Source organism: Cottoperca gobio, chromosome 19, assembly GCF_900634415.1.
Source record: "Cottoperca gobio chromosome 19, fCotGob3.1, whole genome shotgun sequence".
Classification (NCBI taxonomy): domain Eukaryota; kingdom Metazoa; phylum Chordata; class Actinopteri; order Perciformes; family Bovichtidae; genus Cottoperca; species Cottoperca gobio.
In genome coordinates, this window is record NC_041373.1 from 4844458 (window position 1) to 4872203 (window position 27746).

Here is a 27746-nt window from a genome sequence, read left to right on the forward strand (position 1 = left end):
TCTGCAGGTTTTATTTACAGGGTAACAGGGACAGACAGACAGACAGACAGATAGATAGATACTTTATTGATACTGAGGGAAATGTATGATTCATAGCCTGATTTATATAACATTTTATTCCTAAATACATTGCAAATTCTTTTATAGATTATTTTATAGATGTTGAAATAAACATAATATGTCAACAAAATGAAACAAGAATTTTGAACCTGGCTTTATCCAATGTTCAGATATCTGTTCTGGAAAGGCATGCAACTTAGCACATATTTAATAAGATAATGCCTCATTTGAATATTTAACAACAAAACTTGTAACTTGAAAACGTGTAATACAAAAATATTACCGTGATGTAAGTAATCAACTGGGGAAGATTCATGGTGATAGCTATTAGTTACAAATGTCACACAATTCACCTGTAGTGTCCCTCGTTACATTTAGCTTTTGCAAAATTTAATTTAATTGTCTTACTTGAGTAAAATTAACTTTTTACCAGTGCACAACACCTTTCACTTCTCGTTGCACATCGAAGCGCTAGTTAAAACAATAACAGCACAGAGATGTAAATACATCCGCTGTAGACTACATTTCCCATTATCCTTTGCGCTCCAAGCAGGAAGAACGTTCTCTCGCAGGGGCTCACACTGATCCAAGTTAGGAGCTTTCAGCTGCCAGCCTTGGCCCATCATGTAAGTGCTGCGGAGAATTCTTTGCAGTGCAATTGCAAAATTACCTCTTTTCCCGACGCCTGCGAGGGCTGTGCAATTGTAACATCGCTCTTTGCACCTACACGCACGCTCCGGACGCAAAAAGGTTCCAAGTGCATGAAGATCGAGGCTTGTATTTTGCATCTTTGTTGCAAAGCAAGCCGCTGAAGCTCCAGTGCGAGGGCGATGGAGGGAGGGAGTGAAAAAGAAGGCAAAGTCTTTTGTGCTTCCCCTCCCCCTCATCAAAGCAAGGGGGAAATGTCTCAGCCAAAGGGAGGTAAGAATATGAAACCGATCTGTGCAATACTAGCGATATGCAATCACTGCTGCACGGTTTGCAACATGCACCGCTGCAGCTCGAGCACGGCCGGTGCATTTTAAAGTTAGATGGTTTAGAAGGGTCAATTGCATTTCCTGTTTAAGATCTTCCCCTTTGCACAGTTCCTGGTAAGACGATGCTGTGTGTACTCACTCATATTGACGTTGTTCGCGTTACAGGCAGGGATGTTGAGCACAGGGCGCCTTTAATAGTCACGAGATAGATAAGGACACTGCAACTCTTTATAATAAACTCTGCCCGAGTTGATGCATGGCTCGTGACTATTGCTCAAGGTAAATAAGGAAAGCCATGTCGCGTGCAGTGCTACACATATGCGTGCTTTGTTGCAGGAGGGCAACATGACGTGACAACCTGCAGCTGTCAGTGGTCAAGTTTGAGTGTTTATTGGGTGTTTGTTTGTTTCTGCTTATGGCACAGAAAATAAAAATCTAATAATAGAATTAGTTGTGAGCATTGAAGTGGTGGTGAGCTCAAGAGCAGGGTTTTTAGGCTATTAAAATCCAAGTCTCCAAGCAAAAAGTCCCACTCTGTCCTGGCAACTGGATATGTGTCAAACCCCTGGGTGCGTGATGTTCTTTTTCCTCAGCATGCATACGAAAGCATGCATGTCATACTTTGACCCCAACTTTATTGTGCAGCAACAACACGATCTGTGGAGTATCTGCAGTCAGAGAGCTCTTAAAGATCATCAGTGAATGCATCCTGCAGAAGAAAAACAGCTGCAGTGTAAGCAGCTCAGGCATTAGTCCTCCCTGTACTGTGTTTTCCAAGAAGTCCAAAGTGAGGCTGGTTCATTGCACAACATGCAGAATACACACACACACACACACACACACACACACACACACACACACACACACACACACACACACACACACACACACACAGAGGCTATACAGGATGTGTACAGGTAGGAAAGAGAGCCCCTGATGGTCAGAGCCTCACAGTGTTTATCTGTTACAGTCAATTGTCCACCCACCTACGTACAGAGGAACTGTCTTGTTGCAGCCCGTTCATGGTGATGAATAGTGCACAGACATTTTTTCTTCCGTTTGTAGATGAATGAGTCGGTTTGGGACTTTCCTGAGAGCAGAAGTAGGTTTCTGTTGTCATTCATTGGTGTAGTAAGGTGCAGAAAACACCACACCCACAGATCTAGATCTGAAAGGAATAATAGACGTAAACTGTGGGTCGATTATTCACTACATCAAGTTCTAGTCTTGACTTTTTGTGGTATGACAAACAAAAACAAAATGGCACTGGGGACGAAATTACTTCTGTCAGTCACTTCCAGGCCAGATAAACGGTTCTGCTGCAGCCATGTGAGAGCAGGAGTTATTAGTACGTCAAAGCAAATAATTAATTAGTGCTGCAACGATTAGTTTATTACAGGAAAATAAGTTCCAACTTGTCATTTGTGAGGGTTTGCTGCTCTTCTGCTGCTTATGTGATAATAGATTAGATTATTTCTTTCTGTTGGATTGTTGTTTGAACAAAAAAGGCCATCGGATGGCATTGCGCCGGGCTTTAGGAAAGTGTGGCGGATACGGTCTTTGGCATTTTCGAAAATTGTTTGTCACGTATGAAGTATTTGCTGTTCCAGCTTCTACACTGTCATGATTTGCTGCTTTTTCAGTTTTATATGATTGTGAACTGAGTATCTTTGGGTTTTAAACTGTGGATCAGACAAAAAAAGCAATTTGAAGATAATAATCGATGTATTCATAATGATTAAATATTTGTTAGTTGCAGCTCTAAACAGATTTTACAAAGTACAAGTATTGTGCTGAAAGAAATAATAAGAATAATACAGAATACAAATCTGTGAAGTCCCAGTAGTGTCAGTTGTTAAAAGTAAGTCAACTTTGAGCGCATGAGAACTAATGCATAGATAATTGGAATGAATTCAAACCCATGTAGCCTAATTACAAACTACATTACAGAATTGACATTTGGTTTCAGTTCTTTCATGGCGCCTTAGGGAGTGATGAGCTAATGTTACTGTACGGTAGCAAACAGCTTTGCCTTTACGAGCGATTTCTCCATCTATGATGTTGAATGCTCCAACGCTTCACTTCTCAGATGTTTTGTGGGACTGCGTCCGAGTGGTCAAACACCATAAACAGTTATTGCAGATTTTAGATCAATTTCTAAGAATTTCTGCAAAAGAAATAGTTCTAGTAGTGATGTTACAAAATGTTACCAAATATATAAGTAACAGTACAAGAACACAATAATAACCTACAATTAGCTAAATGATTATGATCAAACTGAACTATCTGATCGAAGAATACGTTAACAAGATTACAAACATGATAAATGTACAGTTTTAAAATCTCAGTTAAATTAACACATTTGATTTTGCACCAAAAAAAGAAGCAAACTGTTACTTGCAGCCGTACACAGACTGTACAACATAAAAGGGTTTTATGACTTTCAACTACTGAAGGAAATGAGTACACATCTGCAACGCTAAAATAAGCACCGTGTCCTTGTGTTTTATTGTAATCATGCCAGACTGAGCGAAGTCCCTTCACCCTGCTGCTGGTTTCCTTCTATTCTCATATCGTTTGACTGAGAGATGCATGTAAAGCCCTTGCGTCTCCTTCTCGAGCGCTGCCCTGTGTGGCTGGACAGTTTTTGCCCTCACCATTGTGCGCTGTGCTGAGTGCTGTAGTGTGCTCGGCTGGCCGATGGCAGTGTGACAGCGGCCCTCCCAGCTCGTGTCCCCCTGCAGCCTCGGCTGGCCCTCGCGCCCCTGCACAAATGTCCCCGTTTGTCATGCAAATGGAGGCTGCGTTTACAGCTGCACAGATACTAAATTTGCTGTTTCGACGGGGCAATTGTTGGTCCAGTTCCAGGCCTATAGTGGCTGTTTTTTGCTGCAATCACAGTAGAATTGTTCAGAGCATTGTTCACATGATCCACTAACTGTACTTCTCTTTCTGACTGACTAAGCGTGCATGCATTCAGTCTACAGAAACCTCTCTGACTGCAAAGAGCTGGCAACATTATTTAGGAAATTTTAAACAATTCCTGTTTATTTCAGCAGAGCTGTGAGCTGTTACTGTGACTTCCTTTTTTGCAGTAAAGCTAAATAAAAGAGTGTGTGCTGAAAATGACAGACGCATAACTCCAGGTCTCTGTTCAACCTGGAGTAACCCCTTGACCATTTCGTGATGGTAGCAGGTTTCTACATTGCACTGCTGACATGGGATGAGAATGGGGGTGAGGGTGGGGGGAGGAGGGAGGGGTCATTGCACCGTAGCATAGCCTTACACTGCAAGGTAATTGACGCAAATAATGTAATTGATTACAGGTGGATGGGCACATTGATCTGCTTTATTTATTTGCACGATGCACGTACTTCCATTCTGTGCCTTTAACTCCATCCTGCACATCTTCTGTTTTATATCTCAGTTCTGAATTGTCTGAAAAACAAAGAAAGATCAAAGGTAAAACTCCTCTTCCTCTAGAGGGGAACATATTTGTGCTACACTGAAGTTGCATGCATTTGATAAGCGAACACTGTTCGTCTTCCCAATGAGAATTTAGTTACTGCCAAACATTTCTCTTCACATGTGGATGGTGATTGAGGAAAGTTGCTGCAGCGGCTGCTATTTCCTCTGGGTTGAATTTTTATGTTGTACAGTTGTAATTGTATTAGCGCAACATGAAGGTCCTTCACGCAGACATTACCCAGCAGCCAGCAGTTTTCACACCTTTTGTGCTTTTTTGTGTTTTCCGCTTGTGTTGAATATAACAACTCATCACCGGCTCCAGTTAGTGTTTTATTTGTCTTTTCATGTTACCAATTAATCTCCTGATACATTTTTGATCAATTGTTTCATTTATTAACAGTCAGACAAGTTTTGATTTATTTATTTACTTGATTTAAAGGACTTGAACAATTAATCCTCTAACGATCAGCATACATCTAAACTGGCTTCATCTGTAGTGACGGATAAAGTGCAGAAACGGACAAAAGGCGTGAATCACTCAATTATTAGTTATCTCCCGTTTTCTGTGCGTACACGAGCAGATGACGACATTTCCATCACACACACCCTCACAGCAGCGTGGATGCAGAATGTATCATTTGAGCTTGCATCGGTGACTCAGTTTGACAGTCATGAGTGCAAAGAGGCACTCAACTCCGGTTCTCACGGGTGGGTCCTCTAATGAATTACCGTTGTGCATTATGTTAGTCTGTTAATGTGACGGAGTTCGTCTCGGGCTTCAGCCGTGTTGGAAACGTGACAGAAATGTTTCTAGGTTTCATCTGGTCAGTCAGCCGTTGACTTGGGTGCTTATTCAAGTATGGACTGACTTTATGGATTGATGTTAAAATGGCGTCACAATTACGTAATGAAGTGAACGGCTGACAAATGCTTGGCAAAATAATGCTTCATTGTAAAACAACAGCAGTGTTTAAAATCTGGCTCTCATTTAGAGTCTTGAAGTGATTCTTGGTTTTCCACATGGCCTGTTGCCTTGCAGTAAATCAGGTGAGTGTTATAATATGTTCAGTGCTTTCATGAGGATGAATATGGTCTCCTTTTACAGTGTGTGGTTTCTGAATCAGAACCACCTTTATTGGCCAAGTATGTTGACACATAAAAGGAATTTGACTCCAGTTCACATACGCTCTCACATACGACGTGAAGACAGCGTAAGCTAGTGTATACAGGAGAGGGTTGGCCATAAAACTATCTATATTCAGGTCAGATTGTTACAGGGTTGTGGAACAGGCAGTGCAAGATTTTGAGGTCTTGAGCCATGTCATCTCATGATGACAGTTGACAATCGTGAGAAAACATCGTGAAATGTTTGGTTGGTGGTCCGGAGCAGCGGTCCTATAACACACTCTGACTATAGACTGTTTACAAGAAGTGTAAGTGACTGTGACGACGTCACCCAATGTTTTTTTTAAGTCGGGGGGTTTCTAATTTTGGCCATCGCAAAATTTTGAAACCAAAAATGACACGAGAGCTAAGTACAACCGAATGCTGAACAATGAACCCAAAAACACAGACTACACACAAACCCGACATTGCTGCGGCATGAGTTACAAAATAAACATCATGTTGTATTGAAGAAACTTGAAGCTAGCGGTTGAGTCTAGAAACACTTTAGGAAAATGTTTACTGAGGAAATAAATCAAGTGACTTCATAGACTTCTATACAATCGGACTTCTTTTTGCACCCAGTGGAGTCGCCCCCTGCTGGTCATTTGAAATAATGTAGGTTTAAAGCAAGCAGTTTGACTACGGTGAGATGAACCTGCAGGATGTTTATCTGGGCCTCTCAGTAAGTGTCATGTCCGTGCCATCGTGGTCTCAGGTCATTTTCCTGGATTTGGTCAGTGTTAGCAGCATTCTTGCTTTGGGGCGACCTGAAGCTGATACCGACAGGCTCCGCTGAGCCAAATGCACAGGAAGTGTAGCGTGAGCCGGTGACGACATGATTCCCAAAGGAGCTTCCGACAGCTGTAACCTAAAGGATCAGCCATCTTTGGAAGTGTAGAGTATCTCACAAACTGCCAGAGCGACCGAGGGCTCCGGCTGGTGTTATTTTCAAATCTCTTTTTGCAAACCAGCCGCCCCACCCCTCCCTCCCTCCCTCTGTCCCGTGTTGCTGTTTGTTCATGTCCTTCCTTTTGTCACTTCCTCCCACCGTCTGCGATTGATCTGTCTTCCTCTGGCTCTGAGGAATTCCATTGAGGAACTCTTGGGATTGTTAGAATTCCAGCCAGAGTGCATGTGTGGGTAGCAGCGGGCGCCCTGTATCCCTGTGATCCGGGGCTCATCATCACGCAGGCTGGCCATCATCTGGCCTCACACACCGAGGCTTTCTGCATGCACGTCTCCGTTTCTTTCTGCAAACTCTTACTGCCCTACAAACATTCCTGTCAGCATAATATTTTTCCTTTCACTGCTCACAAACGTACACGCATGCATGACGAGGCTGAATGCATGCTCATATCGGGTGTGTCAGAAACTGGGAGCACATACAAACACCCATCTCCTGTGGCCTCACTGGCATTTCACTGCATACTTGAGCTCATGTGCTGCAAATCACTGGGACTGATATGTACTGCTGCTTTTAATTAACCCACACTGCCTGCCACAGTACGCAAGTTTTATGCTGAGCTCAGCTAGAATAAAGGAAGGAATTGTGTATTTGAGTTATGCAACATTATCTGGAGTTTGAAATGGGATATTTTTAGATTGCTCATAAGTATAGCCTTAGGTACTTGAGTATTTCCATTTTAAGCTACTTAATACTTTTACTTCACTGCTTGTACTTTTTACTCATAGAAAATATGATGCCGTGTCTGGGGTTAGACTAGACAAGAAGTTAAAACACAATATGTCATTGTCACGTAGGTAAAAGCACTGAATGAAGCCACAGGATGCTAATGTTAGCTCAGTCTCTCCGATAACTTAAGATCCAGACGTTCGATGACTAAAATATTGCATCCGTTTAAAATATATACTGTAGTTAAGGACGACCAAGATTCTAAAAAAGTGTATTGTTAAAAAGGTGGCTTGGAACTGGATAAAAAGTCACTTCATAACAGCTTCTGGCAAACAACGCTGACCCATGCACAAAGGGGATATGGAACGGACCATTACCATTTTAGACATTGTAATTGTAATGCGGAAAAGACACAAATTAAAATGTAACAGCTGCATAAAATAACTATTATTATTATTATTATTATTATTATTAATAATAAAATAGTGAATAAATGTGACCAAATCCCAAATATATTCCATTTACTGTCATAGATAACTAAGAAAATCAGCAAATCTTTCCATTTGAGAAGCTGAAACCAGCGGGGGTTTTTTGGGGCATTTTCAATAATGACTGAACTGATTAATTATCAAAATTGCAGCTGAGGAATTTTCTGTTGACCCACTCGACTCAATAATAGCTTGAGCTCTAACTGCTACTTCTACTTTAGGTCAAGGATCTGAATTTTGTTTTCTATCGTTGCATTGTGTTACAAAGCAGAGCGCATGCTTGTTACTGCCAACCACATAGATTACATAATTCACCCCCCCCACACCCCCTCTCTCATTCTTACACCTCTGTTCGTTCTCTTTCTGTCATTTTCTATCTGTCAGTAGCAGCAGGTTTTTCAGCTCTGGATCCTGCGTTCATGTTAGAGACATGTCCCTGTATATGAGCTGCTGGATGGCCTGCATCATCACCACAACATGCAGCTCTTATGACTTACTGCAAGGCTTTGTGTCTCGCCTCTGTGTTTTCATATTGAATTGTACTGAAATGCATTGTGCGTGCTAATGTGCATGCTGAGGTTTTAAAAATAAATCTGTCTTCCTCCTCTGAAGAGCATGCTGCTTCTTGTCTCATGATCTGAGCGCACTGACGGCTGTAAGGCAGAAGATTCTTCAGTCGTTGTACACGCTTGTGGAGAAAGAAAAAGGATGCCGTTGCTTGATTATAAACACACAATGAAGCTTTTGTTCCGACATTGGTTGAGGTCAATCATCTGACAAAGATCCAAGCATGTTTAATGCAATGCAAAGTATTTATTGATCCGTTCTCTTCATGTGGAAGCTGTGGTTACTTCTGCTTTGTTAATACCAGGTTATGCCATAAATCAAATTCCAGTGAAATTTGGAGAAAAGGTTAGATCATGAGCCAAGAGGAAGTGACTAGTTTGGGGTGTGGATCTGGATCCATTAGTGCCGAGCCTGGAATGTGTCAAAGAAAAAGCCTAATGTGTGCACCAATAACCGGAACGTTAAGTAATATCGTTGACATTTTAAGAGTTAGGTTTAGGGGAAGTAGATCCACATCTTCTAATCCTGCATTCAACACCAGAGGCTAATCTACATTAGGTTGTCCGACTTTCACTGTTAATTATGCGCTCAGTGTCTTTAGATGTTTTAATATTCAAGTGCCTACAAATACTGAATTTCTTCTTTCATATTATTATCACTAGTTGTCTCCTTTAGTTTATCCTTCTCCCCAACATAAAAAAAATAATTAAAATGTAATAGTAATATAATATTGTTATAGTTGCAATACTGATTTGACTGTGAAAGGCAACCTCCGGGGCAGAAAAGTGAAGTAAATACGGGAGCTCCTTAAACCTGCTTTCCTTCAGATGACCAGCAGGGGGTGATTCCACTGGTTGCAAAAAGTATCTGATTGTATAGAAGTCTATGAGAAAATTGAAAATGAGAAACTTTTAACTTGATTTATTACCTCAGTAAACATTTTCATAATGAGTTTATCGTCTCAATCATTAGTTTAAAGTCATCTTTAATACAGCACAATGTTTTGTAACATTTTGTAAATTGTGTTCCATTTAGAGTAAAATAAGCAATAAAGCAGCATATGCTTCGTGGCTACCTTGTGATTGACAGGTCGTTACCACGGTGTTGTCCGATTTTGCAGTTTTATCTGTGTTGAACTTTAATCTTTTCACAGTATGTTTTCACTTCATGGAAGTTACTTGTAATATTTTTGTTGCCTAAAAATGTCTTGTTCACTTCGGGTTCCAAAAAAACAAGAACTGAAGGCTTCAGTCACGGTGACTATGTCCACTTCTTATATACAGTCTATGGGACAATCTGATCTGCGTGCAGTTTGGTTTAGATTTTGTGAGAAGATATGTGCATTAGAGTTAGACCCATACATCAGGCTGATACAGGCAGATATAGGCTTGTTGCAGATGTATCAGTATTGGTGTATAAAGTATGTCAGCTGTGTTATCTTTGACTTCCCTTAAACATCCGCAGCCAATCAGCATGATTCCAGTATATTGATTCAGATTAACATGCAGGTGAAAAATATTGTCCTATAAAGAACACATTGAGAGGATCATGCAGGTGCTCTCTCTCTCTCTCTCTCTCTCTCTCTCTCTCTCTCTCTCTCTCTCTCTCTCTCTCTCTCTCTCTCTCTCTCTCTCTCTCTCTCTCTCTCTCTCTCTCTGAGTGTTCTCTGCTTCTCAGTGTGTTAGCAGAGTTGGTTTCCAGTTACTATTGTTGTCTGTGTAAATGCATGTAGGAGGGGCTCAAACTGACATTTTAGTACAACAAAGCTGCTTTGGAAAGTGGAGACCAGGAGGCAGGCAGCAAGAGGCCACCGGTGGAGGGCCGCATAGCACAGCCGCGGCACACCCTGTACTGTTTGAACAAACCAGGACATACTGGACGCACCGTGTGTGTGACAGTGTTTCGACTGACAGATTAATCCACAGCTACTTGTGTTTATTTTCTCACAAGACAGCAATGTGAGTAATTCCAGTTATCCGTTCCGGAGCTGCTCCTCGTCTTTTGAAGAAGACACACCTTCAGTTTTACTTCTAATAGCACATTATTACATCATAGGGCGGCGCACAGTGTGGTGACCTTAAATATTACCTTCAAGCTTTATGCGTCAGTCAGCTGCTCAGAGCGTCACACACCAACAAAAACACAAGTTCTGCATCAGAGGCCTTCGTCAGAACAAATCTGCAACAAACTTTTGATAGGCTTGTAGCACAGTTCAACCCAGTCTGAGGAGGTTTGAGCCAGATGCTGCTGGAGACCAGGCAAACACACACACACACACACACACACACACACACACACACACACTCACGCTCACGCTCACACACACATTCACACAGAGTCACACAGAGTCACACCCTTAGGAACCTGTGACACCCCTTTAACAAGGCACCCGACCATTAAACATTACTGCAGCACCTCCAGATAGAGCAAGCACACCAGAACTGCCAGACCTCCTCCTCCTCCTCTTCCTCTTCTTCCTCTTCTTGCTTTCAGCGCTTGTTGCATTCAATTAGGAGGATCTGGAGTCACTTACTGCATCCAACCGTAAGTGTCAATGATGAGAAAGAGTTTCGGCCACTGATGCAGTCAACAGGAAATGTAGAAATCGTAGCCTGCATGTAATACATAAGAAGCATTCTGTGTTGGTCTGAGTGATTGCTTCAGGAAGTTTGAGTCATTTTGCATCAGTGGAAGTTTTTAACTGCCGGATGGCTGCTGTAAGCGCTGTAGAGAAGCAGCAAATCATCAGCTTTTTGACATCGAATCTGCAGATACGTGCACAAATACTAGCAGTGGTACACTCCAATGTTCTTAAGGTTTGATTGAAGTTTCCCTTTTTCTTGAATCTTAAAATAGATTTGATTTAGTCCTCATTTCAGTTGTAGTAGCTTGTCTGGAAATTAAGAGAAAGTTCCCATTAAGGGGTTTACAGACTGCTCTCCTGTTTCTGGAGGGAGAAAGAGAGTAAAAGGTTGGCCAGGATGAACTCTGATCAACTGATCTCTCATCCTGAGCTATGTTAAGAAGTTAAGTATGCTTTCATCTTGTGGTATGCTCGGCTGCCAGTGAAATCGTCCTCTCCTCTCTGGAGTCTCATCAGTCTGCTTTCTTCTGCTTTTACTTCACTGAACCATCTCAGAAGTGTGTATAAATACTGAGATGCCGGTGCGTTACACACAGATATGTTACGTTAAGTGAAACTATTGCTGACAATAAACCTATTTTTCAACATAAAATTAATTGGCAACAATTTGAATTGTCTTTAATCAAATAATTCACAGCTTCTAGGCCTGTCACAATAACTAATTTGTTGGACGATATTGTAATATTTTCATCTTAAGACCATTTTATGCCACTGATATAATGATAATATAATAGCAGAATAATGAAAGTACACCCATTAAAAGAGCAATGATCCTTTAATTCTTTGGAATTGTGAAAAAATGTATAAAACAAAATATAAATTAAATAAACATAAATTAAATAAAACCACACAACCAGTAAAAATTATTAAAATGGCTTCTCAAAGTCTGTTAACAAAAATATGCAATGTCTGCGCAATACCCAAATCTAACAATGGTAAGTAAAACCCTGCTGTTTATTCTAGAATCATGTTCACGAAAATGTTGGGGATAATGATATGTAAACAAACACGCATGTAACACAACGGGCGATATCAAGGTCAGCAAAAATTATACGATAAGTCGATAACGTAAAAATTATGGAGGTCATGTCCATAAATCGTACGATAAATTGATGACGCTAAAATTATCGAGGTCACCTCCATATATCGTATGATAAATCGATAACGCTAAAATTATCGGGGTCATGTCCATATATCGTACGATAAGTCAACGTTAAAATGATAGATGTCACATTCATATATCGTACGATAAGTCGATAACTTTAAAATGATAGATGTCACATCCATATATCATACGATAAGTTGATAATGCTAAAATGATTGTGGTCATGACCATATATCGTACGATAAGTTCAAAATGCTAAAATGATAGATGTCATGTCCATATATCGTACAATAAGTAAATTACGTAAAAATAATTGAGGTCACGTCCAGATATTGTACAATAGGTTAATACAGTATTATTGCGACAGGCCTAACTGCTTCATATATCATCAAACTGAATGTCTTTGGGTTTTGGACATTTGCTTTGAAGACGTCCCCTTGAAGACGCTCTTGAAACCTTTTTCACAGTTTTCTCACATTCTATAGAATAAATGATTAATCGATAATAAAAATAATCGTTGGTTGCAGTTCTAATTGCATTATTGACATAAAAAATTATAAAACTAAGTTGTTTTTTGGCGGAAAATCAGTTGAGGATGATTACATGCTTGACCAATCAATTTATCACATTCATGAAAATATATAAAAGAAATGTAATATTGATTTGCAACATTGTTCACAATGGCCTGACAGATATTAACAGGACATTTACCTTGGCACAAACAGTAAAATCTCTGTATATCGTTTCGTGGTTTCCATCAAGGTTGTATCTCTAACCTCAGTCTAATGACGTTGTGTGTTTTCAGGTAAGAGGAAGCCGGTGCTCAAGCTCCCCAAGGAGGTGTTCGAGCAGCCTCCTCCCGCCGCAGTGTAAGACTACATAATGTTTACAATGATCAGATCCAAGGTTTTTTATTCATCGCACACAAACCTCGACCTAGTTGACAGAATGTTGAATGTGTGAAATGAAAATGTGAGAAACTGCAACAGGAGAGAGAAGTTTAATGATGCTCATATCAACATTTCACTCACAATCAGCTTGTCCTGGATATTGTAACTTGAACATAAATGTGAATGTAAAAGGTTTAATTTCTTCTCATCACACCCGTGACATTTGCACAGTTTCAACACAATAATTATTTGTACATTTTGTTCCTACTCCAGGAACATCCTCTCCTCGCTCTTGTTAACATGAAGCTCAGACTGCAGCTGCTTGTACAGCAAAATTATTCTGAGCTTCAGAAAAACTAAACGTTCAGTATGTCTCAAAGTTAATCATCTTCATTGAGAAAAGGCGTTTTGGTTTCAAGCCATCTTCATATGAAGTGTCAGAGTCAGACTTTCAGCTGTATTACACTCTATGTAAATTTGCTTTAACATTGTTAAATTAATTGTTAAAATTAAATTTTTATTTTATAAATGTTATAATTTGAATGACATTTCTAAATACATCTTATCAATTGAGTGATTTTTTTATATTCTAATTTTAGTTTAATTTAGTCTATTTTGTTTATTTAATAATAAAACATTTTCTATTTATTTCTGAATGGATTTCTTTTCTCTTTTGTGATTTTTGTGATATTGTTTTCTTGCATTTTGTTTTTTTATAATTGTATTTATTTTTAAATCCTATAATTTATTTTATTATTTTTGATTATAAACTTTTTTTAGTATTTTATTTATTTTGTCTTTTTTTTTTTTGGTTTTATAAATCTGTTTTGTAACTTTGACAGAAGAACAATTTAATTCAAGATCCGCACTTTCTTCATCAGCTCAGTATGAACAGACTAGTGGAGAACAGAGAACATGAGAAGTCAAATGTAACCAGTTTATAAGTAATAACATGTCTGTGTGTGTGTTTCAGACCACCCAGAGATTTGGATTCGAAAGCTTGTGTAACCATCGGAGAGAAGGTAATTTTAATTCTTTGACTCATTTTTAGATCAGGACATATTTCATCTTTGCACCTTTCCTAATCCCATTTGCGGTTTATGTTTTTTCTCTTGCATAACTCATCAGCGTTGACTTGTTTTCCTTCTCCCAGTGTATTTGTGGTCCACACAGGTTGGCTCAGTAAAGGGTCTGTTAGCTGTAAAGAACGCCTCGGTGAACATTACAGCCGAATTGAACACTTCTGATTGTGGGGAGACTGGAATGCCTTTTATTGCCCAACAGGCAGTAAAAATATTTATTTTAAACTCATCAAATAAGTGGAATTTTCCGTTGGCAGAGGGGCCTGCTCTTTGTGTGCATGAGTTGGCCAGAAGTCAAAGTGAATGATTTCTTGTGATTTCTCCATAGTGCAGCAAGATGCACTATGGAGAAATCACAAGAAAGCAGGCGTTTAGTGATTCTGATATACAGCATATTTACATTGTGCATGTAGCCGGTGTCCTTCAGTAAAAGTACTCACGCTGTGAAAATACTCCACTACAAGTCAAATCCCTTCACTCAAAACCTTACATTAAATATCATCAGCAAAATGTTCCCTGTCAGTGTTCTACTATTATTTATGTTGTTTTTGGATTAATATTACAGTTTATATTCTGTTGGGTAGTTTAATCTACAGCAATGCATCATATTCTATAAGATTATCATGTTTGTATCTTTGTCTCTGTCCTGTTAGAACCATGTGTCTCTAAAAAGTCAACTTTTCATAGGTTTCTCAGTCTGTTTTCAGCTTTATGTTGATGCATTTTCAAGACTTTATTTAACTTAAGAAGTAGGAGAATTTGCTCTGCACATAAAGGAACACTTCATCTTTAATCTGCAAAGTAACTAAAGCTGTCAGACAAATGTATTGGAGTAAAAAGTACAAAATGTACCTCTGAAATGCAGTGGAGTAGAAATATAAAGTAGGATAAAATGGAATACGCAAGTTAATTAGAAGTACCTCGAGTACAATACTTGCGTAAATGTGCTTCATTACTTTCCACTACTGCAAGTAGTTGTACATGTTCTTTAAAACCGAGATGAGATATACCCACGCTTGTTTTTACTGTTATCTCTCTTGCTGTGTTAAGTCTAAAGAGTTTGTGTCCACCTCTCACCTGGCCCTTGTTCTCTCGTTGTGTCCGGGGCAGAACTTCGAGGTGAAGGCAGATGACCTGGAGCAGATCTGCGAGCTCGGCCGAGGAGCGTATGGCGTGGTGGACAAGATGAGGCACGTGCCCAGTGGCCTGATCATGGCTGTGAAGGTGAGTCATTTCTGCATTTCAACAATCGTGCTTTCACATGGTGGGGAATATGGATGAAAGAATCTTTAAAGGTACAATATGTAACGTTTACGCATTACAATGTCTAAAAAACAACTACACCTAGGACTTATATAGTTTGTTGAGTTGTGTACTTAAATCAACCCAAATGTTTCCGAAAACTTTCAAAGCTAAAATAAATAATACATTTTAAGAAGGCTAACGGTCATGTATCGACTTTTTATTCTGTTTTTTTTTCCGATACACTTTTCAAATCATGGTCGTTTAAGTATATAATTTAAGCGCATGAAGGCAGGATCTTAAGTTGCTAGCTGAGCTAGTTGTTAGCGGCAGCCAAACAGCATAACGCGACACTGCTTTATTCAGTGTTTTTATCGGTTTTAATCACCAGGTCAGTGTGTTTTGGAGAGGAGAAATCTGAGGATAAAAAACAGTAAAAACCTCCAGAACGATGGACACTAAAGGAATCCTCTTATTGAGGTTATTGATTTGATTTAGAAACCCCTAGTGGCAGAAAATGGCATATCGGTGCGTTCAGTTTCGTGTCATCTCACTCTGCGTTGTTTTGAACCGTTGTTCTGAACCGTTGTTCTGAACCTTTGTCCTGAACCTTTGTTCTGAACCGTTGTTCTGAACCGTTGTTCTGAACCGTTGTTCTGAACCGTTGTTCTGAACCTTTGTCCTGAACCTTTGTTCTGAACCTTTGTTCTGAACCGTTGTTCTGAACCGTTGTTCTGAACCGTTGTACTTCCCGTCGTCCTCCCTCAGCGGATTCGGGCCACAGTGAACACCCAGGAGCAGAAGAGGCTGCTCATGGATCTGGACATCTCCATGAGGACAGTGGACTGTTACTACACAGTCACTTTCTACGGAGCGCTTTTCAGAGAGGTAACGTATTGGAGAGATGCACGACACTTACAAGGCTGCACTAGTAGGAGCCAACCAGCCTAATTAGAGCCTGAACTATAGGGCTGTGTACCAAACCTAAATACATTTTTTGTACCAGCTTGAATGTGGCGGTAGCATAAGGTTTTGCTGCTGTCAAGTTAAACTTGTCTGTTGTCTGTTCATATTTATCTTTTTTACTTAGATTTAAATCGTTATTTTATTAATTTCAGAGTATGTATTTAGATGACACTTTTGGCTTCTTTTGTATCAGGTAAAGAACGGAAAACTTTTTATGCATTCCTGGATTTTAGTTGCCGATATTAATATTGATATTTAAAGATAATCATTAACATCTGATAGCAATATATCAGACAAAGATATTTCTGAGCTAATACGTGTCTCTTGGATTCGGTGTGGATTATTAATCTTGATCAAATGTACAGTAAAGTTTGAACTGTACATTTTAGTGAAAAATAAATTATGAATAATAATTATAAGTAAAACAACAAATATTTTTACCCATTTTAATGACTGTTTTACTTACCTTTTCTTCACTTTATTGTGTTTATTTTTTGTATTTAAGTTTGTGTTTTTATTTTTATTGCACTGCAATTTATTTTTCATATCTTCCAATATTTATGCTTCTATATATGTATATATATATATGTATATATGTGTATATGCATTATATATATATATATATACAAATGTAATAAAGATGTTAAATAAAGTTAAATTGTTATATATAATAAAAATAATAATAATGATATAATAATAATAATAATGGGTCCATAGTCCAAATCTCTGTTGTTGACTTGCAGCCAAACTAGAACCACTAATGACAAACAGGCCAATCGTGACAAACACCTGTGAAGATTTTGCGGATGCAGACAACTTCCTGCAGCAGCAAGTGGATGCTCAGGATTTCCTCGCTGTGACTATAAACACTGGAAAATCTGTCACTTCCCGTCCGTCTGTCTGGAATGTGTCCTGGTGCTTTGTTTTCTTCATCTCTTTCCAAATGTGACCTGTCTGTCGGCAGGGCGACGTCTGGATCTGCATGGAGCTGATGGACACCTCCCTCGACAAGTTCTACAAGCAGGTGATCGAGAAGGGCATGAGCATCCCCGAAGACATCCTGGGAAAGATCGCCGTCTCAGTGGGTTCACTTAAATCACTTTGAAGCGCACAATATGAGCGATTAGAAATGACATGCTCGCTGTGTTGGCTTAACGACAGATAATAGTTATGTAACTCTCATTTGCTTATTAATGGGCTTTGTTATTACAGATAGTAAAAGCTTTGGAGCATCTGCACAGCAATCTGCAAGTCATACACAGAGGTAAGAGCCTGAGTGGAAACCCATTAAACCTCCCAGAGACCGTGTCAATATCCACTTCTGTGATGCATCCTCAATCAGCTGCACTGAGCTGCTTTCTTTCTTTCTTTGTCTCTCTTTACTCCATCCAGCTCTCATTCAAGGACCATACTGGTGTTTTTCATGTTTTAGCCCATTAACTTTAAGTCACGTCTGCTGCTGTGTTGAATAAATGTGAATGTCTTTCATCCGACCTTTCAGGCAGCCATTGGTTCCTGTTCATTTCCGTAGGATGTTCAAATCTATCAGCAGACTCTTGAAACTAGCATGAGTCATTTAATCCATTACAGTGGACATCAAGTCTGCATTTATTCTTTGTTCAAGTTACATTCACTCCCAGAGATGAACTGACGCATAATTATCTTTCAGCTCATTGTTTTTGTTTTCTGGCCCGCAGCTTTACTGTTTTAGTTCCCTCTCAGCGCTTCAGTGTCGTTTCCAGCAGCAGATGTTTTCGGAGAAAACGCTGTAAAAAGCCACCGTCCAATAACTGCTCAGCATATAGACACAGTTAGAGACGAGCTGGGGAACATGATGGGTCTGCAGCTTCTTCTGCTGCCTAGAAGCGGCTTAAACACGGCTATTAATACTTGAGTCTTAGTTTTGTAATTTTGGTCACCGTCTCTGTGCACCCAGATCTCAACAGCTCGCTTGGTGAGCACAATTTTACCATAACTTATAGAAATGATGTTTAAAAGTACAAAAATAAGACCCAAGCTGTAATTGATTTTTCTTTTTAAACTGCATATTCCTGCAGCAATAAGGTAACATTGACTTTGAATGCAGAGTTGGGGTTCACTCTTATGCCTGGCGGAGATAATAAATGGAAATAAATGGCAACCTGGAACAATACAAAACATACTTAAAACCCAAACTGTACAGTATTATTTGAGCACAGTCAGCAAAGATAAAGTACACATTATTTGTTGCCAAGTAGCTTCAAGTTGCAAACACACGGTTATAGTCGTAGTTCTAATTATGCTCCTTTCTAAGGGATAATGCTTCCTGTGTCAGACCTCGGAGGCCCAGCGATGACCGCTGTGTGGCTCTTCTTGCATCACAGCTTCATGTAATCGTTCAGAAAGATTAGAAGTGACAGAAATAACCAACGACCACAAAGTGTGACATTTCTTCTTTTTCAAAGCCATAAAGTGGCTCCACACAAACTAAAATTGGCGTGTCGTCTTCCTCTCTTTGCAGATGTGAAGCCCTCCAACGTGCTGATCAACACTCAGGGCCAGGTGAAGATGTGCGACTTTGGCATCAGCGGCTACCTGGTCGACTCTGTGGCTAAAACCATGGACGCTGGCTGCAAACCTTACATGGCGGTAAGCACAAAGAAGCCAAATAGAAGGATTCAGTGTGCTGTAGTTTAACTGTTTTACAACCTACAAACCTGAAGCTTTATTTTACCTACAGAGAATTATTAAATGCTGTAAAAAAACAAAACACTGTACGCTTCTCCTGAACAGCAGACAGACGCTGTGAGAGACTAGCTGGTGAACATAGTGGAGCATTTAGCAGCTGCAGAGACAGAGATTTCCCTTCAGGAGTTGGTAGAGACATCATATGGACCAAACTAGCCTCCAGGGACAGATGTATGCAGTTAGACATGCTCCGGGTTGCAGTCCAAACAAAGACTAAAGAGAGCCGACGTGTTTAAAAGATGAACATTTCATTTGAAAGCAAAGTATGTTTTGTAAAACAGCCCCAATAGCTTGCTATAACTAGAACCAAACAAATGGCTGATGCGCTGATAATGAAGTGTGGTCACAAACTGTGTGTTACCGCTCACCCTCATCTCATCTGGCCTCATATATGAGAGGTGAAGGGGAAATATGGGGAAGAAATGGGGCTGGTCCCAGGCAAGGCTCCATATTGGATTTCCATAATAAATATAATATGGACTCATTTACTAATGGGGCAACAATTCTCACCTTACGTTCATCATGCGGACAGAAAAGTGTATAAACGATCAACTATTTTAGTTTGCTCACCATAAAAGGTGATAAGTCAGTGATATGCCAATGTTGTGTTCACAACTTTTTACCAGTGCGCACAAGTCTGTTAACTTTAGCAGAAAAGACGTGCAACTTAATTTCAACTGGACTTTATGAGTTATTTTATTTGCACATCACAACTTTAGTGTGATGAAGACAAACGTTTTGGTAACTGAGGCCTGAGCTCGTCAGGTTCCCCTCTCGGTCTCTCATCATTATCCTCACAGTTACATTTGAACCTGCTCTGCTGCTGGTTGGCTGAGTGGCTTTTAGGGCCAGGTTAGGGCTCAGGGGAACATCGCCGTCTGTGTGTGTGTACAAGAAGTTTAGGATGGCAGGGAAGCATGCGGGTCATCCCTGACAACCGCTGCCATATGTGACATCATCCTTCCCTCTGTCCCGCAGCCGGAGAGGATCAACCCCGAGACGAACCAGAAAGGCTACAGCGTCAAATCTGACATCTGGAGTTTAGGAATCACGATGGTAAATCAGCTTTAATTACTTTTTATTTTTAATTTCTGTGTGAATTTATCTTGGAAACTTCTCATCTCACTCGCTCTCACGCACACATTTGATTTCCTTAATTGGTCCGTCTCAGTTTTTCTAAATGTCTTCATTAAGTGAGGAATGAAAATTATTCATAATAAAAAGAGAAATCTTGTTCTATGAGGCACGGCTCCAGACGAAGAAGTGTCTAGACGTTTTATTATGAGTTGTTAAATATTCAAAGCTTTCCCATTTGCACATTTCCAACTCAGACCAGAGAATATTTTGCTGTCGAGGATTCAGCAATCTATTTCCTATCATTTGAACCCCTTCTCTTCGCTTCTTTGAGTGGCTATTACAGACGAGCAGCAAATGTTCCAGCACAAGTCTAATTTGAATGACAATAAGAGCGCTAAGTGTTTGGTGGACAGAGGAGTCCAGTTCACATTTTAGAGAAATAAATTCATTATGAATTCTGAGGAGATGGGAGGGAGTTTTTTATGTCTTAATTTCAGGAAATCATCCAAACTGGACGAGACTGAGCGAGAAATCAATGTGTTGAGTAAAACACACCGGTGATTTTGGGTCATTACTCTGGGAGAACTTAAGAGTTCTCACCTGGACAGTGAATACTGAAATCGTCTGACGGGTGTAAAACAGTCGGGAGGCTCGGTAGCTGCTATCATTAACGTCCCGGGTGAAGTCTGAATGGGTTTTGTAAAGTGAAACCGTGAGATATATTGTGAGGCCCTGAGTGGGTTTACATGCCGGCTGATTTTAGAATCATTAATAATACGGCTGCCGAGAGAGCTCGACCCTCAGCAGCTGAAGAGAACACAATCGGCACATGTGTGGCAAATATGATGGGAATAAATAAAGATATTTGAGAAAGACATACATCAATTTGACTTCGCATAAAGAAATGTGCTGAAAATACAGAAAATCCAAAACGCTGCGAGTCTACAAAACAAGAATGGAACTAAATTACTGGAAAAACTGATGAACATGCTACTAATTAGGTTTGCTCTAACGCCAATCAAAACTATCATCCATGTGTGCAATTATATCGGAATTAAACATCAGAATAAAATCTGAAATAAACATTGTGACTTAAACTTGAACATTGTTTTTTTTTCTTTCTAAATGCAACATATGTGCAGGTGGTTTCTAATCTGTTGATTGTTATTTTGGATTAATTGTTAAGTCTAGAAAAATGTCAGAAAATACTGTAGAATGCCAAATCATGACAAATGTCTCAAAGATATTTAATTTACAGTGAAGTCATCACAATGGAGAAGCTGGAACCAGAGAGTGTTTGTCTTTTTTGCTTGATAAATAACTCGATTATCAAAATAGCTGACAGCGGTGTCCCGTGATGATGATGATGATGATGATGATGGTGTTGATGAATAACTACATCTCTCATGTTCCATTAAAGCATGATAAGTTAAGACCTAAAAACCTGGACACTCTTGTTCTTCTACGGTTCATGTTCTCAGGGTTTGAGTGACCTCTGTTTCAGCTCGAGCTCGCCATCCTGCGCTTCCCGTACGACTCGTGGGGCACGCCCTTCCAGCAGCTGAAGCAGGTGGTGGAAGAACCTTCACCCCAGCTTCCTGCCGACCAGTTCTCCCCCGAGTTTGTGGACTTCTCCTCTCTGTGGTACGTCTTTTTCTGTCCGTCCTATATTTTCTTTCACTAGCCAGAAAACTTTCAGTTCCACATCCACACAGAAACCCGGTGAAGGCCGACCAGCAGAGTCGCTGTGCAGCTCAACAAAGCCACAATAAATCAGACAGAAATGTGTTGTTCCCAGCTGAGAGGGCTGTAGTTATTTATTTAGTCATGGTTTATTTGGTAGGGACAGATACAATATGCATACAAAAAGCTTTCCAATGCAAGTATCATAGTGTTTAATGCGAATGATAGTTTGCAACAGGGCATTTATGAAACTAGGTTATTACAACAGTGAGGTTAAACAGAAAACAGCACACATTAAAAAACATTACATTTACAAACTAGACATGAGCACATGTTTGTTGCTGAATTGAGCAGGATGTGGTAGCTCTCTTAAGAGCAGTGAAGTCTGCAGCAGATTTCAAGTCATTAGGTAAATTCCAGGATTTTGTTGAGAAAAATCTGTCTGAGCAAAAGATTTATTTGCAGAATTGAACCTTAAAGTTGCCACGTGAAGCTGCTCTAGTGGATCTACTGCAGCTCTGTGTGTATTTGCAGAAAGGCTGAGGAGCAAGTGCATTTAAACGCAAGTGTTACAAAATGAAAATCATAATAAGTATGCAAAACTTAGAATCTTGTATTTACTTCACATGCAGCATTTGCTTTTTGTCCGGAGTTTTCAAGGCCCGATTATAAAGAAACTCTGGATTTAATTACAGACTGGTCGGTCTGGGACCAGGCAGCCAAACCGTAGGACACGTGTGAGAACATGATTGAATTTAGAAACAGCAAGTCAGATGTCAAACAATTTCCTATCATCTTAAAAAAAGCAAAGGTTAGCCTTAATCATTTTACAAATCTTTTTTGCATGACTTTTATATAAATACTTCATCTCTGTTACTTGTTCAATTAACTCACCTTTTGATTCTAACGTTCAAGGATTGTGTTGCAGGTAGCTTTTTAATAGAAAACAGATGGACTTTTGTTAGTGTTCAGTGTCGAACAGGAGGCATCGAGCGCAGCTGATACTTTTTCTAAGTTTCTGGCTTGCTCATCTGCAACAACTTCACAACTTCTGCAAGATCCATGTACGACTGTGTCGTCAGCGTACATCTGAAGACCTATACCAGGGCATGTTACTGGAGGGTTATTAATACACATAGGACCCAGTATAGTACCTTGGGGATCCCTCTTTTAATTGTGTAACAGACTTGAAGTTAATGATCACGACACACTTTTCATGTGAATCAAACCATGACAGTGACCATTAAGATAAATTGTACATTGAGAGTTTTTATGTTTTTTACGATTCACAGTGTCAAAGGCCTTTTTTAAATCCAGGAACACTGCACCCACTACATTTCCTTCATCAAGTGACTGTTTACTGTTTTCCAATTGTAGTCAATCGCTGACTCTGTGGAATAGTTATGTCTGAGAGGGAACTGTAGAGGGTGCAAATAATGGTTTGAATCCAACTGATGTAGCAGATGTTCTGAAACAACCTTTTCCAACACTTTAGACAGAACTGGAAGAAGACTAGTCTGTCTGTAGTGACTAATCTCTTCAGTTGTTAATTGTTAAATGTTGTTGTTTAGTTCACGTTTATCAGATTGAGTTCATGTTGACGTTCTTTTGTTGTAGCTACTGTTGTGAGGCCAAGAGTCTGTTCTGACAGGATGCTTAGGGACGTGCCAGGACTCTCCATGAGAAATATATCTGAATATCTCACCTACATCTCTCTGACGCTTTATTCTCAAATGCATTTTTTATTTATTTTAATTAGCCATTAATTACTTAGATTCTAAGTTGATGTCAGAACCCAAATATCTTCAGTTTGACAAACTCAAACCTGTGGGATTTTCTTAGATCCAAGAATATCAGTTTACAGCGATATACAGAGAAAATAAGCAAATCCTCAGATTTGAGAAGTTTAAACTGGTTTAATTCCCTGGTGATTTCTTTAGTTTTGAACTGAAGTGGCAGTTTCTTACTTTCCCTTGTAGAAATACAAAGGTGTTTTTTGTCATCACGGTTAAAGGCACGTCGACAGTGTTGTGAGTTACACATGAAGCAGATTCCTTACATCCTATCGCCACAGATTCTATTGTAAAGGGAAGTCTGATGCATAAATGTGCTGAAAGGAATTCTTAACCCCTAAAATGATCATTTTTGTATTAATTGTTAGTGAAAATGCGCTTGTGTTTAGGAAGTAGTGAACATAGGACTGGATAAATGAGACTTGGATTGTACTGCACAAGTTGTGTGAGTATATAAACGGATGTTTCGATATGGTTTCGCTGTTGTTAAACCTCCATTCACATCAATTCATCAAGACTTTTCTCAGTTTTTTGATACTTTGATTACGGCGGAGGCATGCGAATAAAGCCAAGTTTTCTTCAGGAATTTAAGGTTACAGGGGGTGAGAAATTGATACACAAATGATAATTTTAGAAGTGAAGTATTCCTGCACTTCCAAAGGCGAAAGTAACAACTCACTCCAAACTGCTCTGAGATTCAGACTTGAAATACAAGCCGAGCTTTCAGACTGAAGGCACAAGACTGAGTTTAATTTATAGCTTCGTGATGAATTAAATTGTTGTGTTGTTGATTATTTGTTATCTTCTGCAGCTTAAAGAAAGTTTCCAAAGAGCGGCCGACTTACACAGAACTCATGGTGAGTGTATTTGTATGTATATGTTGTTGTATTGTCATTATTCTGCTGTTTTAACACCTGCATGTTGTAATACTGTGAATCAGACACTGGAGGGTGCACTAAGATCATTACTTCCATGAGGCTGAAAGTCCTACCCCTCACATACTGTATGAGTAGATAAACTGTGATGCTTCGGTACATACATCAGTTCTCATATCCCAAAGATCTGATATTTTAATGATTTCTAATTGCACTCTAAGACTAAATGAATGTTATTTTCCTCCTCAGCAACATCCTTTCTTCAGCTCTCATGAGGCCAAAGAAACCGACGTGGCTAGCTTTGTGAAAGTCATCTTGGGGGACTGAGTTGCCACACTCACACAGGAGGGAGGGAAGATCTGTTATTAAGAAAAAAAAATACAACAAACAAACAAAAAGCACCAATGGCAGCACCTCTTACCTGCAGCCTACTCTCACCCCTCCCTCCAGAAACAGACAGGCGGAGCATAAGAGGAGAAGCTGACGCAGCAGAGCGAGTGGTTTATCCCCGCCCCCACCTGGCCTCCATGTCCTCTGTACAGTACCTGACACGGGAGGGGTGGGGGAGACGGGTGTCGCACACATAATCTGGAATAATTTAAAATGTCTGTATGCAAAAACTCCCTCTGTGGTTAGATTTGTACAACCTCTGTGCACCGCCTACTACTCAGACATCGTTGGTAATCAGCGAGTTGACCGTGTGGAGTTCAGCCTGTCCTCCTGGTTGTTGTTTTTCTTTTTGCTAGTGAAAAGAGGTGCAGATTATATATATATATATATATATATATATATATATATATATATATATATATATATATATATATATATATATATATATATATATATATATATATATATTAAAAAAAAGATGAATGATATAATGCTATCTATGTATAATCTAAATGTGTGTATACTCAAAGCAAGTGTTGCATCGGTTTATTAATTGACTGCATGTACAGAATATATCTCTGGGTGAAAACAGGCTCAGATGAGGAACAGTTGTAGAGTCCGACAGTTGGAGGCTCTCCTAGTGGTCACAAATAGGTACTGCACTTCAACTGCTTTCACTTGATTACAAAAGAGGTCGACTTCACGTTTTGGGCTCTGGCTGCCTGTGAGTGTGTGCGTGTGCGTGTGTGAGTTGGTGCGTGATATGTGTGCATTTGTAGGGCTGCACAATTCTGGAAAACGATTGCGATTTTTGTTGTCAGAGTTGAGATGATGGTTTTCTCTCACTATTCTGAGGGTAAGACTTTTTTAAATGTTTCCTCTGCAGTCTCATCGTACCTGTGAGAGCTTGTCCGTTATAGTGATGCTCCTGTTATTTATGTTTTTTGTGGCCAGGGGCCAGGCTTTTCAGGTAGTTTTCGTGGCCGCGATACTTTCATTTTTGTTCTTTGTTGTAGCGTTTCGATGCAGTATGTATTTTTTGCTTGCGCGACACGTACATGTGTTAACATCTGAAACAAGTTTTCTGTCAGAACTTTGTTTGACACATTGATTTCATTGATTCTGACTCTTCACGTGTTGCACCAGTTCAGTTGTAACGCAGTCACTTGTGGATGCAACGTTTAGCACTTAGTTTAATGCAGCGGACGGCCCTGCTAATGCAAAGACACAAGTAGTGTGGTTGCACAGATACGACGCGGAATTGCATTTAAAGTTTGATGAATCATGCAGCCCTACTTGACGCATGCATTTATAAGTGAGGTGTGTGTTGACATTGTGGTCAGTTGTGGGAGAAGATTGCCTATATTCTCCTTGTTGTCTGTACTGAGCCAATCACAACCCTTCTCCACTCCATGTTCAACATGAAAAGAACTGGATATTATTACTATTATTATTAATATTGTATTAATTATTTTTATTATTTAGATCGAGGGTTCCTCCCCCCCCCCCCAGATATATTTACTGCAGTTTCTCTTATTTATTACAACTGCTGTTTTCCCTCCGAAAACTCGAGCGAAGGCTTCTCTTGTGTTTGTTTTTGTCGTGTTCTTCTTGGCTCAAACACGTAAATGCTTTTAAACTGTAACTTGCAATCCTTCTATGTGCCTCTCTATAGAAAACAACTAAGGAAAATAAGATGTTGTAATAAGGATGATGCAGGGATCTCTGCCTCTCCCATCATATCGGCTTCCTCTCTCTTCACACTCATGGCATCATAGTTCCACTTCCTGTTTGCTTTCAGTACTCTGTGTTTCTCGTTGTAGATGGAGCTAGAGGTCGTCAGTATTTTCCTTCATTTGTACTCGTCTTTGTTGCCGCCTTGACTTTTTTCTCACGGTGGTTTCTGACGGCAGGAAGCTTCGAGCTCAGCCTTTAGTTGTTATGCAAGTACTACTCTAATAACAAAATGGGAAACTTGAAATAGTGTAAGCAGCAGGGTGGCAGGGTATTGTCACAGTTGGATGATAATGTACATCATCTTCTTACCTATAAATATTTTGTTACTGGGTTATCACTTGATGTTTTCTGCATTTGCATCTACCTTCAGTCCATTCTTCGCTGAGCTTCGGTCAAAGTTGTTTGATTATTGCTTAAAGGCTCAATCTGTGATTTACAAGAAGACAACAATTATTGGGAATGTAAACGTGTATAACACATGTATGAAAAAATTAGACTCATCTTCATTTGCAGAAAGAACGGCCTGTCCTAAAAAAAATGTAAAGTACCTTAAAAACATGGCACCTAGCAGTCCAATAGTTTTCAATATTCTCTCTCCCATTGGCTCTGTTTGGTCTTCACCCATTCCAGAGAAAAGTATTTTTCTGTCGCTTAGCGCTGAGCAAGCAGTGTACAGTGGGTATATCAGAACTTTGCTGAAAACAGCTGGTTGATAAGACTGAACCAAAACAGTGAAGTTGTGGGGCAAAACCAAAACAAAGAGCTAAAAGATGCTAAAACGCTCCGCAGAGTCGGATGATCTCTGTGGTTGTGTCACAACATGTGACCTCATTCACATTGGACATTGTCATTTGATCCTACGTTAATATACAAATTATTGATAAGTGCAACTTTAATTTAACTAATAATTAACTCATTAATTAACTTTAACTTTTTCTGATGCTGTTAAAGAGCTGTTTACTTTCTTAAATGTGTAAACACGGCAGTAAATAAGCCCAGAATTAAAATGTCTAATCATTTTCATCATCAGAGAAGTACCTATGTGTACATACCATATGTGTACATACCATATGTGTACATACCATATGTGTACATACCATATGTGTACATACCATATGTGTACATACTATATGTGTACATACCATATGTGTACATACCATATGTGTACATACCAT

General features: G+C 39.6%; 1 protein-coding gene across 1 annotated transcript; it reads left to right on the forward strand.

Moving 5' to 3' along the window:
- Window positions 1–683: 683 nt before the first annotated feature.
- On the forward strand, window positions 684–25218 carry map2k6 (mitogen-activated protein kinase kinase 6). The gene is made up of 12 exons (XM_029456335.1): window positions 684–981; window positions 12915–12978; window positions 13973–14021; window positions 15192–15305; window positions 16092–16211; window positions 17254–17370; window positions 17502–17553; window positions 18790–18917; window positions 19995–20072; window positions 21598–21737; window positions 24381–24426; window positions 24694–25218. Exons 1-12 carry the CDS (start codon window positions 891–893, stop codon window positions 24769–24771), a joined length of 1077 nt encoding a protein of 358 aa, XP_029312195.1. The 5' UTR covers window positions 684–890; the 3' UTR covers window positions 24772–25218.
- The last annotated feature ends 2528 nt before the right edge of the window (window positions 25219–27746 follow it).